We start from the raw sequence: 20,095 nt of genomic DNA on the forward strand, positions 1-20,095 counted from the left end.
CATTGACATACCAAGGGTGGTAAAAAAGCTACAGTATATATATGATATACGTTAACACACTTGACATTTACAAGTGACAAAATAATACTTAAAAAAAAAAAAAAAAACTTTTCTACATATAGTCATGCACGGAAAAAAAAATAGGTGCTGCAACAGAACGCAGTCCTGTGGGGGCAACAAGATAAAATCCAGTTGCAGCAACAGAATTTTTCCTGTGGAATAAATGGATAAGGAACAAGCTTCATGTACTAATTTTTTTGTCCGTATAATGAAGTTTCAAAATTCGAAAAAAAATTCGAAGTTTGGAAAAAATAAAAATTTGTTTTCGAAATTGATTTTTTTTTAAAATTAAAATTTCATTATATGGACAAAAAAATTAGTACATGAAACTCGTTCCTTATCTTCCTTATTCCACAGGAAAAATCCTGTTGCTGCAACGGGATTTTGTCCTGGTGCTCTCACAGGATTTATTCTGTTGCTGTCACATAAAAATCCTGTTGCTCCCACAGGACTGCATCCTGTTGCAACGCCTATTTTTTTTTCCGTGTAAGGTCAGATTATCAAAAAAAATTTATTGAAGCCCATAGACTTATTTAAAGACGAGCGGAAATTTGGAAATTTTTTTTTTGCGTCGGTTTTCTTAGGATTACTCTGGAACCGTGCATGATAAGAAAATTTGAAGTCCTGATCTGAAAACTATAAACTTGAGGCTACAATTTGCTTTTTTTATTTTTACTCTACGACCATTTTTCACTAAGTTACAGCATGTCGAAAATCACTCAAAAATTTGGAATTTTTTTTATATCCCTTAATTTTTGTGACCAGTGTATTATTTTTAGTTTATTTATAACGAAAAAAAAATAATGATGATAAAAAAATAAATAGATGAAATTTTATTAACATTTAATATGATCATTAAATAAAATATTTGTCTGAAAAGCACGATGGAACACTTGAGATGGCATTATTGTGATTACAAAGTAGCTATTCACAATTCGCTATCGTCATTTCTCTTATTTCATAACTACTGGGATGACTGCTACCACAATACGGACTATATTGTACTTATTCTGAAAACAGAGACGACGTTTCACTGAATTTCCGGACAGTAGTCACAGTCAACCTAACCCTGGGTTTTCTTTAGTAAGTCTGTTCTGGGAGAATGAAAATGTGTGTGTGTATGTGGGTGGGTGCGAGTGTTAAACTTGGTCTCAAGTATAAAGTAGAAAAGCTCTTTCTCAAAGACACACGAAAATGGGTCCTCTTATCGCAAATGACTACTTCCTTGCTGCACAATGCCATTTAGGGAATGTGGGAATGTCGTTAACGTAGATCTACAATGTACATATCATGAAGTAGACAGTAACATCTAACCCAGGTAACCAACCAAGACAACGACTACGGCTATGACAATAACCCTAAGGGTATGGAGTGTGAAGACAAGTATCATAAGGTGAAAATTACTAAGAGATCTAGTGTATATAACTTTTTATATCATATATCTTATATTTATTATTCACACTGTATCTTTCTACCGATATAGATTTGGTTCAGATCTTAAAATATCGATTGTATTCAAGGGAAGGTTGGACAAAGTGGAAAAGCTATAGAAGTATTGGATTTTCGCGAATCCTAAGATGCTGGATCTTTTTTTTAACTTCCCGCCATGAAATTTGAAATTTAAAAAAAAAGGGAGTTATTGGTTTAGGTCCGAATTTCGAAAATCGAGTTTTCATCATGACATTTTGAGATTCTAGGAAGTTATTCCGCCTATTTTCGGATGAATGTCCGCGTGTGCACGGAAAGATTGGAACCCAACTGGTTACTGTTCTGCACCCGACTCAGTACGGTGCTGGAAAAAAACACTCGATTGTGGTGCAGCACCACACTGATGACTGTACGGAACCTGACTGAAAGATGTGCGCACACGACTAAGTCAGGTTCCGCACAGTCATCAGTGTGGTGATGTACCCTAATCGGGCATTTTTTTCCAGCACCGTATTGAGTCGGGTGCAGAACAGTAACCAGTCGAGTTCCAATCTTTCCATGTGTGTGTGTGCGTATGGATTTGTGTAATCTAATTTTTGTCGTACGATATCTTTGTAACAAATCAACCGATTTGAACGTTCTTGGCGGCAATCGAAAGGGCTCATCAAGAATTAAATCTGAATAGATTTTGAAGTCGATCAGTCGAGTAGTTTACGAGTAATACGAAAAATAAAAATGTTTTTTTTATATAACTCATAAAATACTTGTCCAATTTGCCTCAAAATGTAATCAGTTTTAAGTCTTAATGAGCCCTTTCGATTGCTGCCAGGGACGTTTAAATCGGTTGATTCGTTCCAAAGATATCGTATGACAAAAATTAGTTTTTTTTAGCTTAATGTATTTTTTTTGGTTGAACAAAATAAACATTTTTTGACTTCCAAGAGCTCAAAAATTTCTCAATCAAAATGTTTTCGAACTTTCAGGATTTTTCATATTGTTAGTTATGTCAAGTATGCACTTTTGCTAGTTTGCAGTCAATAAAATGATTTACGCAAATATTATCCTAATTTAATATCCCGAGAAGTCACTTTCGAGCGACTCTACGGTTCTATTACAATGGAAAAACAATAAATAGTCAACGATAAATGTGAGCTCACTCTTTTGACTCGAGTCTGCAGGCAAATTCACTAACAATAATAGTATTTAATTTACAAAAAAAAATATCCATGCAAAAAATTACTCACCACACCAAGAAATATCCAGAGCAGCAGACAATTCTTTCAATCACTGTGAAAATAAAAAATTAAAATCAACTAAATTAATAGATTTGTTGATTTATTTCAAAATTTTCTCATATAAGCTGTTAGTTTTTATTTTGTAAAAACAAATAACTCACCTTGGCGGACGTTTTTTTCAGCTTCCAGCAGCAGAATCAGGAACCAGCGGTCCAAGATGCATGATAGTCATATGGAATAAAGTCAGTGCATTTGTTTACTCCACACTCCACTGTATTATTTTCCAGTCAACTGATTGATATTTCGCTCCAGCTAATAAATATGTAGAAAAAATTTTAATAAAATGTAATCTTAAGATACTTGAGAACCGAAAATAATTTTTTATCTGAAGATCGGAACGTTTTTTGCGGAACGAAAATAAAAAAACGAAATGAAAAGTAAAAAATCTACTGCATCTAAGCTTCTGAAATGTTTCGCACGTCAGCCGAAAATTGCAGGCCACTCCTAACTACCCCTTATCGCCTTTAGACTCAAATTATAAAAATTATTTCCATTTTCGTTGCGTGAAAAACGTTCTGATCTTCAGGTACACAAATAACTTTTATCGCATTTTAGCTTCCGCTAATTCTGGACTTAAAAATTTTTAAATGGCTTACCAAGAGCACAATCTGTTCCTCTAACAATGGACACTCGACAAGAACATTTTCATTCAATTACAGCCAATAATAAACTAAAAAATATAAATAAAAAAATTAATTACTGGTCTTAATTAAGCAATTGGATTTTTTTTTTATGATTTATGAGCAAGAAAATACATACCCAAAATTTCCTCAATGTCTTTTGTTCTTGATCAAAATAAATTTATGGTGCGACAAGCTTGAAAATAATTTTTTGAGAAGTATGGGGAAGTCGCGAAATTTATGAAACCATAAACCGAATCACGTCTGTTTATGAATTATTTGATGTATTCTTTGAGTATTTAAAATACGGGTGATTGCGAATGATTGAACTGAAGCCTTAGTTCAAATGGAAATAATTAGCACCCGAATTGATTTTTGCTAAAGACGAATGTAAATGCAGCAGACAGACAAATTTAAAATTATAAATAAATAGAGTAAATAATTTTTTAAAAAATTCACTTATTAATTTTTTAAAGTTGTATTTTTTTTATTAAATTTTATTAATTATTTACCCTATTTAATAATAATTTTAAATTTGTCTGTCTACTACATTCACACTCATGAAAGACAGACAGTTTCAGTTTAATAAAAAAAAAATAAAATTAGAAAATTACATGAGCCCACAACTTCGACTCGAGTCAAAAGATAAATAAAAAAAACTTATGATTTAGTAAAAAAAAATGTATCATGCAGGAAGTCACTCACCACGACGAGAAATATCCAGAGCAGCAGACAATTCTTTCAATTTCTGTAACAATAAAAAACAGAATTAATAATTTTTTTAATGAAAATAAGAGTTTTAGATAATTTTTTTCATTGAATTGAAAAAAATTTACCTCGGCGGACGTATTTCTGCGCTTCCAGAATCCGGAACCAGCACAAGATCCATCATGATTGGAATCAATAAATTAATTTTACTCCCATTAATCTCTCACTGGATTATTTTCTTCTCCAAGTATTTTTGCACCAACTGAAAATTTTATAAAGAATAATTAATAAGAGACAAATCATTAATTTTTAGTCCTGCGTAAATTATTATGATCCTGAAGCCAGAAGACAATTTTCAATTTTTTTTTTCAGTAAATCAATTACAAAAAAAAAAATAGAAATATGGACAAGTAGAAATTAAAAAAGCTACAGGTGGAATTTTTTGAAAAATTTTTTTCTTTATAATTTATCGTGTTTCAAAAAATTATTAGACGTCTGCTAACTTGAGTAATGAGTGTGAATGTAGCAGACATCAGACAAAATTATGAATAATTTAAAAAATTATATTTATAAAAAATGCATTTATTAACTTTTTTAATTTTTTAAATGCGCATTTTTTAAAAATTTTATTTTATCAATTGTTTACTCTATTTATTCATAATTTTAAATTTGTCCGATGTCTGCTACATTCACACTCGTCTTGAGTATCATAAAATATTTCGAACAATCGAAAATAATTTTTTTTAATGTGATAATAAACAAACTTTAAAATAATTACCCAAGCATCAGTGAAGAAAGTGATGATGAACAATCATTCGAGCCAGTAAATACTCGAGATATCAAAAATATATGAAATATATTATCGATATTGAATATCCAGTCATTCGTATCAAACTTGATGACTTAGGAAGCTGTCAAGACATAAATTATTTATTATATATTTAAATAAATCAGAAAAAATAATTAAATGATTAATTTTTACCAAGACAAAGGGGTTAAACAATTGCCGTCAGCTTCTGAACCGGCTTCTGCTTGCGATCGTTTGTCTAACGGCGACTTTCATAAGCTATGGCGCTGACGTCTAGTTTCAGAATTTGAATTATTTTTTTCGCGGCCATTTTTATTTCCAACAATTGAAGCTCAGTTACAAAAAATCTCTGTTTTGATTTTTGAAAAAATATTTCTAAATAATTTTAGTACCAAAAACCTGAAAAATAATTATAATTTTCCGATTAATTAACAAAATCATTATTTTTAAAAATCCAAGATCGATATTTAGTAAATTAAATTTTTAAATTCAAACTCAAAAAAATTATTAAGAATTGAAAACAATGACAATAATTAATTAGTTGATTATTAATTAAAAAAATGATTTATAAAACTTTTAGCTGTCATTTGTCAAGCCGGAGTTATTCGGACATTTTTTGAATTTCATCGTTTTTAAAAAAATTCAAAAATTACTAAACGTCGACTCATTTCACTATCATATATTTGTGAAACTAAAGTTAGCAGACAATTAAAAATTTTTTGATTTTTTGTTTTAAATTAATTACAAAAAAAAAAAAAAAAAAAAAAAAAAAATACGCGCAGGTGGAAAATTTAAAAATCTATGGGTGTAATTATTTTAAATATTTTTTTTTTTATAATTAATCGTTTTTAAAAAAGTTCAAAAATTATTAAACGTCAACTAACTTATGACGCTGAAGTTCACCACCGTCTGAAAATTTTTGAATTTTTTTTTAAAATGACAGATTATAAAACAAAAAGTATTTAAAAAATTGCACCTATAGTTTTTTTAATTTTCTACATGTGCATATTTTTATTTTTATTTTTTTTTCAATCAAATTGTAGAAAACAAAATTCAAAAATTGGTGATCTGCTAACTTCAGTATCATGGCTAACTTCAGTATTATTCATTTTGTAATTTAATATTTTATCAAAGACTAAATAAATATTTATTATAAATTATTATTTCAGATTTTTCTTTACGTGTATAGGAAGTAATTTAAATATAATTAAGTTCTAGATACAGCAAATAAATTAAATTAAATGAATAAATTAACGGAGCTTACATGAGAGACGTGTGCTGAGCAGCCATGACAGTTTTAGAACACCGACGGCGGCTTCTGGAACTACGGCGCTGACATTCAAAATTTAAAAGTTTGAAATTATTAGCGCGTCAAACTTAAGGCGCTGCGGTGGCGACGGTTGGAACGCACATGCGCAGAAGCCTTAAGCTCAGTCAACGTCCGGCTGATCGCTGTCGTTCGTGAGTGAGTGAATTTCAGTGAAATAATTATTTTATTAATTATAATATTCAATTGTTACATCACTAATTAGTTAATATCAATTATTTAGTGACCAGAGCTTATTCTGAGACAATAAATGAAGTGTGTCAGTGAATGTGAGTTTTTAAATTAATTAAATTCAGTGTTGGCTTTTTTCCTGTCAGTGTGTGCTGGGTTCGTGTTAAAATTTAAACGCAGGAACAAAAGTAATTAAATGTCTAAGAATAATTAAAATTATTATTTTTAAGTGAGAGTTTGAGTTTTGTGATCAATCAGTTGCATAAATTTTTTATATTCAGTGAATTTTATAATTAAATTCTATCAATTTGTGAAAGTGCTCGTCGCTGACAAGAAAACAGTAAAATGGCGGCAAAGTGAGTAGTTTTTGAAATTTTTCAGATGTTTTATAATTTTTGTTCAAAATCAATTGAGTTAACTATTAAAATTTGTTCTCATTATCAAATATAAGACGTTGATATGACGGACCAGGTTATTAATTAAAAACTTTAATTAAAAACGGAATTTATTCAAATTTTGTTCACTAAATAAAAAAAAAAATATTATCAAAAATATCTACTGTCAGTTTTCAAATTTTCGGACGAATAGAGTCAGCACAGTTTTCTCAAAGCCAATTAGCTAAAAAAAAATTGAATTTATGCATTTTATTATGAATTGTCATTTTTAATTTTTGAACCCAAAAAACTAGTAAAGTTATGAGTAATTTCGGGCAATTTCGAGCTTTATACTTTTACAAAAATTTTGATAAGCCTAAAATATTAAAATACATTCATTGCTTCATAGACTGATTAATTAAAATATAACATAAGCGTTTGAGGTGTGCACTTTTGGTTTTTCCAAATTTTATTACTTCTATTCGGAATTCCTACAAGAAATTTCGAGTTACAGCCAGGAAAAAAAATTGTTCTGGGCGAGCAAAATGAGTCATTCTCAAAAAATTAAAAAAAATATGTAAGCCAGCTGACCCTGCAGGTCTGCCCCAAAACTTCCCGGTGTTTTCGAACTCAAAAACTCAAAAACCCTTTTGCCAAAAATATATATTCGAGTTCAATAATATCTTTTAATACATTCGTATTTATAAGTTTTTCGAGCTCCACCAAGTTTTTTAATTTTTGATATTGATTGATCTGAATGTAGACAAAAATCAACAAATGCGATTTAAATAGGAAGTTAAATGAGAGTTTTAAATGATATCAGAGCGTTTATATATAAAATATCCAAGAAAAGTATAGAAAACAGTGATTATTTTCTAGTTATTACTGGGTATACCACTATTGGTCGTTACCATATGAACAATAATATAATTGAATATAACACAAATAAGAAAATCAATCATTTATTTGACGTCTTTAATTTTCTTAAGTTCAATTTTATACAAATAAATGCAATCAACCTTTTGTGATTTGACAAAGTGGATAACAGATCAGAAATTAAATCCAAAGGTCTCAGGATCAAGCCTACCAGTCGATAGGATTTTTTTTGTTTATTCTCGTAATAAAATTTTTGGATACATCATGGAACCATGGTAGGTACACTGTTTAATCACGGTGGTAAAATGGCACAAAGCCACCGTATAACCACCGAGATTCCACTGTGTTTTCACGGTGTTCCCGACCGCCAGGGCAAGTATATGATTTGCTATGTGTGCATTCCGATATCCCTGATAGATAAGGAAAAAGGATTAAAAATAAACAGCTGGTATCTAGGATACAGCAGTAAAGTGGAACTTTCAAAACAATACAATTCATGATTGAGATATATGACGTGTCTTTTGTCACGAATGCAGTGAAGTACGACTTGTCACACAGTTAGTGACGATCGTTACATCGAACTGATACGATGCGCTGAGTGCTGATCATTTTATTCAGAGTATTATTTGACAATGTTTATCATAATAGATCAATATTAGATTTTTTTGTTTTAATATCAAAAAAGATGGAGTGGATTCAAAAATTTATTTGGTGGATAATGATAATAACTGTGTGCAGTGGTAACAAAATATTTGATAAATTCGAATCGGAGTATTCATCAATTTCGTGGAATCAAATGGTAATTATATATTTCTTTATAAAACAATATATTTGGGAGACAATCGGGCCGCGATATGGTATTTTAAGAGTAACAAAATAAAAAAAAAATAAAAAAAAAAAAAACGTTATCATGAATTTAAATAATTAGTGTCATAACGAAACAAAAATTTAATTTTATAACTTAAAGACATTAGGTTGTTGTTTTTTAACGGTCACTTTTAAGCAAAAATCAGTAAAATAAAGAAAAACAACAATTCACTATATAAGGGAGGGGGTGGGGCAAATCGGGGTACTTAAGGAAATACTGAGTTTTCGTAGACTCAAATACGCTAAAACTTTTTGTTTTTAATAAAATTCAAAGCAAATAAAAAAAAAAATTCAGTTGCCGTTGAAACCAATAATATTTTCACTTTCGCGGGCAAAATGGGGTACCCCCTTAAAAGGTGGAAAAAAAAATTTCTAGATATTAAATTAAATTTTTTTGTGAGTAATTTACATAAAGAAAATTACGTTTCACACAATTATTGGATGCAAAGGAAGAAAAAAAAATTTTTATTGGTTTTTATCATAAAATAAAATCCGTTAACATTTTTCGATGGACACTCGATTTTTGAAAAAATTTAGCAAAAAAAATTTAAAACAATGCTCACTTATATTTACAAAACCGATTTTGGAATGTTTAAAGAACATTTAAAAAATAAAATCTTTTTTTTATAAAATTTTGGTGGTACCCTGTTCCCCCCTCCCCTATTATCTTTTTATTTACGTCCAAACATTTGCCACTTCTCGAAAGTATTCTATCACGCACGTGTTACTTTTATATTTTTCCGAAATAAAATAAAGGATAATTAAAAATCTTACTTTTGTATGTCAATAGGGTGAATTAATAAAATTATGTTTTGCTGATCGAACAAATCCTATCGTCATTACTAAGGACTTGATCGATTTAATTTATGAAAGTTCACGAGACATTGATCACCCAAGTGTTAACATAATTGATAGTAATTATAAAGCAAAGAATATACAAATATTCAACCCTGCTTATCCCACGTATATCCTGTCTGCCCAATCTACTGATGAACTCGGAGCTCTTTTGGACGCGTTGAAGTTATCACCCACGTGGAGTGTTACTTCAGTTTTTTTTATTATTGGAATCACTGAAAAGTCTTGTGGAGGCGCGTCGAAAATGCTGCAAATACTCTGGAAACTAGATTTGATATCATCTTATTTTGTTTGCCATGAGTCAGATAATGATGAAATTATGATGCTGTACACTTACAACCCATTCACGAACCAAGCTCCTGAACCTTGGGTAGAAGTGGAAACTTTTGACAAACCTGACAACCAATGGACTCTCTACAAACAACCTTACTCAAATGGTATTTTTGAAGCTGATTATTGATAAGCATTAAAAAAAGCTCTTAAGGGGGTATTCTGGTTTAGAAGCCCGAATTTTAGGTATTTTTTCGGACGCGATAAAAAAAAAACAAAAATTATTTTTACCATCCATTTTTTTAAAAGCTTTTTATTGATATTTTTAGAATACAAAACATTAATAATATAAGAAAAAAAATTAAATTTCAAAAAACTGCAGGTCGGCGCAGTGGGGACTGATGGAAAAATGGCTTGTCCTGGTGTGCAGGATATAAATCCTTCCCATGACCTGAAATGGGAATCCATGAATAATTCGTAATGAGGAAGGGTGTAGTTATCGCACTACGAAACGTTCTTGAAAAAGAAAATTTTTTTTCACAAAATGGCGGTGGTTTGAAAATAAAGTTTCGTATTTTCCCTGTTTTTTTGTCGTTCGGAATTTTTTAAAAATACAAAAAAAAAAAATTTTTTTTAAACCTCTTCGTAGTGCGATACTATAATGTATAAAGAAGCTCTGTGTGAAATTTCAAGTGAATCGGTTGAGTAGAATTGAAGATATCATGCACACCGTTTCCAGAAAAGTAGTTACGAGAAAAAGGAGTTTAAAGTTTGAGGGCTAATCGCGCGCAGTCGAAGTCGTTTACTGACGTTTTATACTCACTTGTTATTAATCAGCTATCCCTGCTCCGTACAAAGTACCTTCTTCGACTTCAAATGTCATGTTTAGTGAAGCTCTTTCAGATGATTTAGCAGTTCCAGCTTCCTTGGAAGCCTCAGTAGCTCGACCCGGCTGCGAAACGGTTTTGTCGGCGCGTCACAAAATGAACTGTAACTCCGAAAATAATTCGAATTTCGAAAAATCCTTTTAGGGACATTTTTTTGAAGGGTTATACTATGAAAATATGCAAAAAAAAAATCGATTTTTTCGAATTTCTAAACCAGAATACCCCCTTAATATGTTTGGTTTTTCTTCTTTCAGATAAAAATATATGTCGCAATCTGACTTTTGATAAGACTAAATTTCTTAATGGCCACACCGTAAAAGCTGCAATAAATCCGATGATTAAAACAAACTGCACTCATAATAAGGTATTCGATATCAAAGAATTAGGAAATGTTACTAATTATTTTGTTTCTGAATTTAGTAATAATTTATTTTTGTATTTAAATGTAACACCGGTTATCAATTACGGTGACGCAGGATCTATGGTAAACAATACTGCAGTAGGATTTTTGAAAACATTAATGAACGGTACCCATGATATTGTTTTAAGTCCACGGCGTTTTGGTAGCTATTACGAGCAAGTTGATATTATAAACTTTCATTTTCAAGTTGGCCATATGATATTAACGCAACGAATGGAACTCGTTTCGATAATTAAAAATTTTAAAGAATTTTTGAGTTTTGAAATTATTGCCGTCACGATTCTAATTTTATTTATAACGTTTATTATAATAATTTTTAAAAACGGTAATGATTATAGTCGTGGGTTTTTAGATATTTTACGATTATCATTAAGTGCTGGAATTTCCGCACCGTTAAATAGTTTATCTGTACGGGTTATATTTTTTGTTACAACTTTATACGTTTTTATAATGTCTCCATTTATACTTGGACAGATATTAGCCCTGTCAGTAAAACCCGATCATCACTATCCGGAAAACTTAAAAGATTTACGTGACTTTAAATACAACGTTTACTATCATGAAGATTTGAAACCCTTTATTTCTGACCAGGAGTTGTGGCTCAATTTAGACAAAAAGTATTTGCATAGACTTACTGAATACCCACTAAGTTGCCATGACCAAGTTTTAAATGATAGTTTAAACGCATGTGTTACTTCTATAGCCTATCAAATAATCGCAGCGTACAAGTATAACTTACATTTGGCTCAAGAAAAATTAGATTTTTTCTATGTTTCTTACTTAATTCGTAAGAACTGGATTTTGAAAAGTGAAATCGATAAATTGGCTTTAAGATTTTCAGAGCACGGTTTAATAGACTGTTGGAACAAGCGGGAATTTATTTACCGTTTGAACAAATTGAAAGTTAAAGAAGCATTAAAGACAGCAGCCTCCAAATATGATGGAGTAGAATTTGAAAATTTACTAGGTGTTTACATATTTATGGCACTGAGTTTTGTTTTTACGGTCTTGATTTTTGTAGCTGAGATACTGATAAAGAAATTTCAGGATTCACAACACAGAAAAATAATTATTAAAACTTTGGAGAAAAAAGTTGCCTTCGTTGGCGGGCGATTGATTCCAATAAAACAATCATCGCACAGAAAAAACAAAAATAAAAAAAAAAAAATGAGGATTTGAAATTGTAACCCGAAACCTGGGTTTAAATGCAGAGAATTTTAACGTTTCAAGCAATAAATTTTATAATACGTGTCATGAATTTTTCAAGTTTAAGTAATGATTTTTAAAGTTCAAATATCAATCTTTCTTCATAATTAATAAATTTTAATATTTATCTTATAATTATTGACGTGTTAATTATAAATAAAAGAATTACTATTTAGAATGACAGTACATTGTGAAAAATTCGCGGAGTGAATACGGAGTAAATCCGGAGTGAATGAATTTTTAATTATTCACTCTACTCGGAGTGAAATTCACTCCGCAGGGGAGTTTTCGCGGAGTAGATAAATTTTTTATTAAATTAATCCCTCCGGAGTGAAATTCACTCCGGAGCGGAGTTTTGAAAATATTATTAATAAAATATAACTCCACATAATAAAATCGAAGTAAAAATTCGCGTATTACATTATTGATCAGCTGATATGCACACACATACACACATACATATTTAGGCACACACGCGCACTCGCACACACACGCACGCACACATTTGTACACACGCACACATTTGCACACACGCACACATTTGCACACACGCACACATTTTCACACACGCACACATTTTCACACACGCACACATTTGCACACACGCACAAATTTTCACACACGCATGAATTTGCACACACGCACACATTTGCACACTCGCACACATTTGCACACACCCACAAATTTGCACACACGCACAAATTTTCACACACGCACACATTTGCACACACGCACACAAACACCTGCTCACACCCAAACACACACACACACACACACACACACACACACACACACACACACATTGTTTAGCAGTTTCATATAAATTAATATAAATTTATTTAAGTACTCAAACTCCGGACCGGAGTGAATTGGGAGTGAAATAAAATCCGCGTCGCTCCGAGATCACTCCGCTAAAAAAAAACTCCCAATTCACTCCGCATGCGGAGTGATTTTTTTTAAAACTCCGGAACTCCGAGTGGCGGAGTGAATTCGGATTTTATTTCACTCCCAATTCACTCCGAATTTTTTACAGTGTACTTACTGATTACTTTATCAGTATATTACTTGTTGTCAAAAATGTATATTGTTAATTTTTATCCGTGCACACAGAAAAAAAAGTTGACTTGATTCAAGTAAGATATTCTTGGACCAAGAATACTAGTTTGAAGAATGCCATTTTTTTTTTGCTTCAAGAATTGTTATCTTGGCTCAAGGAGTTTCAGGATTCTTACATCAAGAATTGTTTATGCTTGGTTCAAAAGTACGTTTCTTTCACAGAATAAATCTAACTCTCAAACCAAGTTACAGATTTACTATTCTTTTGGTCGGTTAGTTGTAGTTAGTTTGGCATTGTAAGTTCACAATTTGAACATCAAAACATAAATCTCGCGGTTGATAATTATTTTTGTTTAATGTATATAAATTTAAACAGATTTCGTTATGATGAAGGGAGGATGTCCCTGAAGATCGGAACGTTTCTCGCGGAACGAAAATAAGAAAAAAGAAATGAAAAGTAAAAAATCTACTGGATCTAGATGTCGGAAATGTTTTGCATGTCACCCGAAAATAACAGGCCACCCCCCAACAACCCCTTAAGTCGCCTTGAGACACAAATTTCATGAATTATTTCGATTTTCGTTGCGTCAAAAACGTTCCGATCTTCATGTGCTTAAGGGAGGGTGAGGCACGACGGCCCTCTTAAGCCGGTAATAATTTTTTATGGCTTTGAATCTCTAGGTCAACCTAATTTGGTCCTACCTTAATCAAATCTATTAAGGTTTTACCAAAACTCAAAGATTAATTTTCGGTAACAGCTACCAATTGCCAATCGGTAGCTGATTAAATCGGTAAATTATGAGTTACTTTATAATTTATTCGTTCAAAAAGTATAATTTGATTGTTACTGGATGTTTAAATATATTGTAAAATTGTCATCCAAATATGTACAAGTTTGTCAATATAATAAAGAATTGTTTGAAAAATGATATAACTTCAAAATCTTTATAAATGTTCTCAATTCCCTGAATAAAAATATTGATTGAAAATAATTGAGAGGCGGTCACTCCATGTAAACTATATATCTATATATACAAACAAAAAAATTTAAATCAATTGAAATTATTGAAGAGAATTCGAATTTCATCACTTTTAATTCTTTTCAATCAATATTTTTGAACAGGGTTTATATGAATGTTTAGAATACTGAAAATTTCGAAAATCAAAGGTAAGTTATTTTTTGCAATAATTATTTTTCATCAATGTCCGTTCAAAACTTAATCTATGATCCGTAACTACTGTCCAATGGTACAGTCACTTTTTACTTACTTGCAATTCTACTTGCAGAACTACCACAGCTTACATAATCTACTTAAAGCACCGTTTCTACAGAACATAGTCCGCATTCCATTCAACCTCAAAATAAAAACTGATTTCGTATACTACAAATACTACAAATCAGTTGATTCGTTCCAAAGATATCTCCAGACAAAAAAAGTTTACATGCATACACACATCCACATACACACACACGGACTTCCATTCGGAAATAGTCAGAATAGCTTTCTGGACCTCAAAACGTCAACATCTGACGAAAAGTCGATTTTCAAAAATCGGGACAAAACCTATAACTTTCCTTTTTTGAAAATTTTCAATTTTCATAGCGGGAAGTTAAAAATCCTTATAAATTTAGATCCACTTAATGCCATTATTGAGTATTACTGAATATTAAAATAAAACTATCAAAATTTTGTTGTATCGATAAATTTATTTTGATAGAGTTCTTGTAGGAATTTAAATAAAAGTTAATTACAAAATGTAATAAAGACATTTAAAATAATAACTGCGACTCATCAGTTACTGATATCTGATAACTGAATACGATATAAATGAAATGTTTGAAAACAAACTTTGAATAACTAGAATCCTAGAGCTACCGAGCTACTGCTGTCGTTGTAACAGTTACTGTTGCAGTAGTTATTTATGAGGCCGTCAAAATATCTGAGTTCGAGAGAGAGTAGCACGTGTATCCCTCACGGCAAGGCTATCAATTACAAAGCTGCAAGTCCCTTGTACTCGTGTCCTCTATCCTCGATTTTCATGGTTACGTTGATATCACCTACGCCTCCACCCTGCAAAGAGTACTCTACAAACAATATACACGTTCGTATATATCTTCTAGCACGAATAACACAACACAAATACACAACTCTCTAGCATAGTTATTGCAAGTTGATATAATATTTCAGGGTTCGCTAAAGCCTTTTTTATTTCACGTATCTATATATGCTATTACCTCTTTTGGACGCATCCAATTCAACATCAAACATGGCTAAATTCGTTTAGTATCGATACTCATTAAAATTTATTGAACGTATTAAATAACAATTTAAATTACTCAAATTTAATTACTGTATTATTGTGCACAATCAGGACTTTACACAAAAAAGTGGTGATGAAATGAACTCACACGGGTGTAGCGGTGCTATTTAGCGGTGTTAAAACGGTGCACATACGGAGTAAATTCACACCACTAATAATGTAAATGTATAAGTTCTTTATTCAGAACTTTCGATTACTTCAACACTAAATATTTAATTTTTATTTTTAAATCTACATCAATAATAGTAATGACATACTAGTGCTGCAACTTAGATATTATTTGATAATTTTTAACTACAAATTATATTATTGGATTATATTAAAGCTAATAACACCAAACGGTGTGAAAGAAAACACTCAAACGGTGTTACAAGTAAACCGCTTGATATTTCATATCAAGCAGACAGCGTAGAGCTCGGGGACCATTTTCACACCAAAAATTTTTTACAGTATAGCCACTCGTAGATCGTCACCACAATAGTACGTATACTTACGGTAACGATACCGTATTGCTACTGTCAAATTTGACTCAGTTTTGATTTAATTAACTTAATTTTAAGTCAAAAAAGTGATTTTTTTAAGCCGTAAAAACTGTTTCCTATAATTTACTCAATGACTAATATTTCATTATGGACAAACATTCTTTGAATTTCTCCATAAATTGGTAAATCTGTCGTATCATTAATCTTAGAAACGAAAAAATTTTTTTCATACTCTCTTAAAATGAATCAGTGAAAAGTGCTACAAATGAGTGAATATTCACTGCATAAACAGTCCTAAGTATACCACTTATTCAATCAGTGATTTGCACTGATTTGCAGCACTTTTCACTGATTCATTTTAAGAGAGTATTTGAAATAAAATTCGCCTTCTAATACTTGAAAAATAAACCCTGCTTAAAAAATCCGATAGGTTCTCATAGCTGTATGTATAATACCCTATACTTAATCATAGCACTTCTCATAGAACCCATTCATTCTTATAAAATCTTTATAAGAATGGATGAGAATCTATTGAATTCTATGAGATTTTCTAAAAAGGGAAGCATGTACCTAAAGATCGGAACGTTTTTTGCGCAACGAAAATGGAAAATTGATGTAATTTTACTGCTTAAAATTCTTAAGGGGTAATTAGGGGTGGCTGCAAATTTGGGCTGACATCTAAGCAACGATGCGAAATATTTCAGAAATTTAGATCCAGTAGATTTTTTACTTTTCATTGCATTTTTTTAATTTCGTTCCACGAAAAAACGTTCTGACCTTTAGGTACATAGGGAAACTACTTTTTTCAACACCGCTTAACACCAGGAAGAATTTTAACACCGTTACGGTGTTATTTAAATACCGTTTTAGGAGGGTTAAATTTAACACTGGGATAGCGTGGACACACCATTTGTTTACAGTGTATTAAAAAGACATAAAAATAATTAATTTTATAAATTATTAAAAATAAAGATGTCGTGAGTTAATTAGTTAAAATATCAAAAACATTGAAGTCTTCACTGAAATTGAATAATTAATTAATCGCATCAATCCATCAGTCGATTAAATTAAATTAGGTACTATAATTATATAATTATTAATTATTGATGTTTCAAGTAATCTATCAGTATATTGTTATTATTATTATTATATTAATAACAAGTCACAATATAATAAATGAATTATTAAACAACCTGTATCTCAATAGAATGGTCAAGAGTAAAATTGTCGAAATGACAATCCTATACACACTTTACGTAATTTACGTTGACCATACATTATACCCAAACGAATGATCCCACAAGAGGGTGCACAAAACCCACCCTCGACTATTTTCAATGTATATCTCAATTGCACAATGATACTACTATAGTCTGAGTATTTAGTAGTTGTAGCTGTATAATAGAGTGTTGGTTGTGTTGGTGCGGTCGTGAGCTTACAAAACATACCAACGAACGACAGTCAGCAAATGTGGGACCAATATCGACCTCGACCCCTCGTTTTCAATGTTCCACTGACAAATACTGTAACACGCGGTACGGCGACACAAACGCGTCTCGATCACTCTATTTGTTTCAATTAATGCGTTGCGAGCAGATGAGTGAGACAGTCAGTCGAGTGTGGGATGGCAAATTAGTTATTTGGTACTCGACACTCCCAAAGCGTCCAATAGTGTATAAGTTACGGTATAAACTTTACAGTGTACAGAGGTGATTGAGGTCTGATTGCAATTACTCTGATAATAAATCATTTTTAAATCAATATTGTCATTGGTAATTGTAACATTTTTTAATTTAATGAAAAAATACATTTTTTTCTTTCATGATTAATTTTTTTACCCCCTAAAAAACGAGGCTCTATTCGAAAATTTTTATTCAAAGAGAGTTTTTTTTTTAACTTCCCATTGTTTTTGAGCTTAATGAGCTCGAAAAGGTTATTATCAGTAATTTTTGAGTTCTTCGAGGTCATTATATTCTTTTGGACAAAAAAAAATACATTTAGCTAAAAAGAAAAATAATTTTTGTAGTACGATGTCTTTAGACCGAATCAACCAACCTGAACTTACTTGACGGCAATCGAAAGGGATCATCAAGATTTGGAATCGATTACATTTCTAAGCAAATCAGGCATGTGGTTAATGAAGAATACGACAATAACCTCAAAAAAAAAATCATTTTTTTTTTCATATTACTCGTACACTACTCAACCGATCGACTTCAAAATCTAATCAGATTTGAATCTTGATGAGTCTTTTCGATTGTTGTCAAGTATACGTTTAAATCAGTTGATTCGTTTCAAAGATCGTACGATAAAAATTAGTTTACACACACACACACGCACACACATCTGGAAATAGTCAGAATAGCTTTCTAAGACTTCAAATTGTCAAGATTCGATGAAAACCCGATTTTCGAAAATCGGATCGAAACCAATAATTTCCTTTATTTTGAAAATTAAAAATTTTTATAGCGGGAAATTAAAATTTATGGCGATGAGAAGTATAAATGCATAAATATCTTTCTTAAAATTAAATTTGAACGAGATAAGTAAATTTTTTACTTTCTCCTCTTGTTTTAAATTTTAAATATTTGATTACATAAATGTTATTAAAGTGAAAATAATTACAATAGTAAAACAAATAATAAATAAACTTTTCAATAACTAAAGTTCTCAATAGATTTCACTCATTCACCCTAATATACCCTTTAAAATATAAGCTTTCATGTTGCCTACAAGTACAAAGGAACCTGCTAATGGAAAGTGCGTTAATGTTTAATCAACTGGTCGCGTAGATCACTCATCAACCACAACCACTCACCCATTATCTCATTGCCATTAAATTTTAAAATTCAATTTTTAGATTCATGCAATTTTAAAAATATATAAAATATAATAATAATAATTATTAAACATGTATTACAAATTATCATAACGAATTACACAATTCAAGACATTTATTACACGACTGATAAAGACAGTTGATTAATTTACGGTCCTTATAAATTTTATAACTTAATATTAAACTGAGTAATAAAATTGGCTATGGTTAAAAAAAAATAAATAAATAAAAATAAAAATTGAGTGTTGCTCAGTTGCATAGTCCCTCTGGTTTTTATAACCATCGTGTAAATCGATAAGCAAGATGGCTGTATGTCAGACCGCTGTAAAACACCACTCGAGTATTTAATATTGCAAAGGATGAACTAATGCGTGTTCTTTGTCTATACTAATACTCATTATACCTTCATATTAAAAAAATGGTGGAAAATCCAAAAGTGCACACCTCAATCGCTCATTTTATTTTATAATATCAATTCGATTTTTTTACTTTAATATTTTTTCATTAAAATTTTTTTTAAATATCCCGCCTTTTTGTCTTAGATGTCGCTCTTTTTTTCCAACTTATACTGGTAGACTCGTGCTGCTGCCAGTAGGTGATGGAGAGAGCAAATGAACAGAATAATAACAACAGTAAAAATAAAAATGGCAACTAAATTTTTGGTGAATAATCAGTTTTACGTTTTTAATTAATTACAATTAAACTAGAAGGATTTAAACGGTGATTTTCCATAGGGTTCGTGTCATAAAAAATACAAAGACAATAGAAAGACAGTTAGGTCGAGTAATTGTTTCTATCGAGAGTTATCGTGTTTACGAAGTTTCGTACTTAACAATTGACCGAACTGGTTTCTTGAGTTAATAAAATGAATCGATTCAATATTAGGTTCAAATTGTTCCGTAGAGGACAATTTGAACCTAATATTGACGCATCAATAGAGGGACGGTTAAGCAGACTCTCATGTTTTTCAATCAAAATAAAACAATAAAATATAAATAAGTCATAACAAAATGAATGATACTTATGCTAAAATGCTTAATTAACTAGAAAAAATCGGTCTATCGGTTGACCCTGCGGGCCAGCCCCAAAACATCTCGCTGTTTTCGAGCTCCTTCAGCTCGAAAACATTATTGTAAACACGTTTTCGAGCTCTTCGAGCTTTCTACAATTTGACGAAATCTTTAAAAAAACACAAATGTGATTTTAGTCTTTTTTATAGAACT

The 20,095-nt window shown here is 30.9% G+C and overlaps 2 protein-coding genes across 3 annotated transcripts in view; one reads left to right on the plus strand and one right to left on the minus strand.

The window, feature by feature from the left end:
* LOC130675918 (steroid receptor seven-up, isoforms B/C) overlaps nt 1–4,283 on the minus strand; it is a 236,678-nt gene extending 232,395 nt beyond the window's left edge. The window contains exons 1-2 of one of the 2 annotated variants that reach the window (XM_057481849.1): nt 4,240–4,283; nt 4,109–4,151 (exon numbers count right to left, since the gene is read on the minus strand). The gene's annotated coding sequence lies outside the window, so the exon portion shown is untranslated. Of the gene's footprint in view, nt 1–2,732; nt 2,772–4,108; nt 4,152–4,239 lie in introns of those variants that run through there. The other variant, XM_057481860.1, reaches the window with a different exon arrangement.
* A 3,972-nt stretch (nt 4,284–8,255) lies between these two features.
* Nucleotides 8,256–14,073, plus strand: LOC130667084 (uncharacterized). The gene is made up of 3 exons (XM_057468516.1): nt 8,256–8,466; nt 9,325–9,826; nt 10,801–14,073. Exons 1-3 carry the CDS (start codon nt 8,353–8,355, stop codon nt 12,144–12,146), a joined length of 1,962 nt encoding a protein of 653 aa, XP_057324499.1. The 5' UTR covers nt 8,256–8,352; the 3' UTR covers nt 12,147–14,073.
* The last annotated feature ends 6,022 nt before the right edge of the window (nt 14,074–20,095 follow it).

This window comes from Microplitis mediator, chromosome 1 (genome assembly GCF_029852145.1).
Source record: "Microplitis mediator isolate UGA2020A chromosome 1, iyMicMedi2.1, whole genome shotgun sequence".
Lineage (NCBI taxonomy): Eukaryota > Metazoa > Arthropoda > Insecta > Hymenoptera > Braconidae > Microplitis > Microplitis mediator.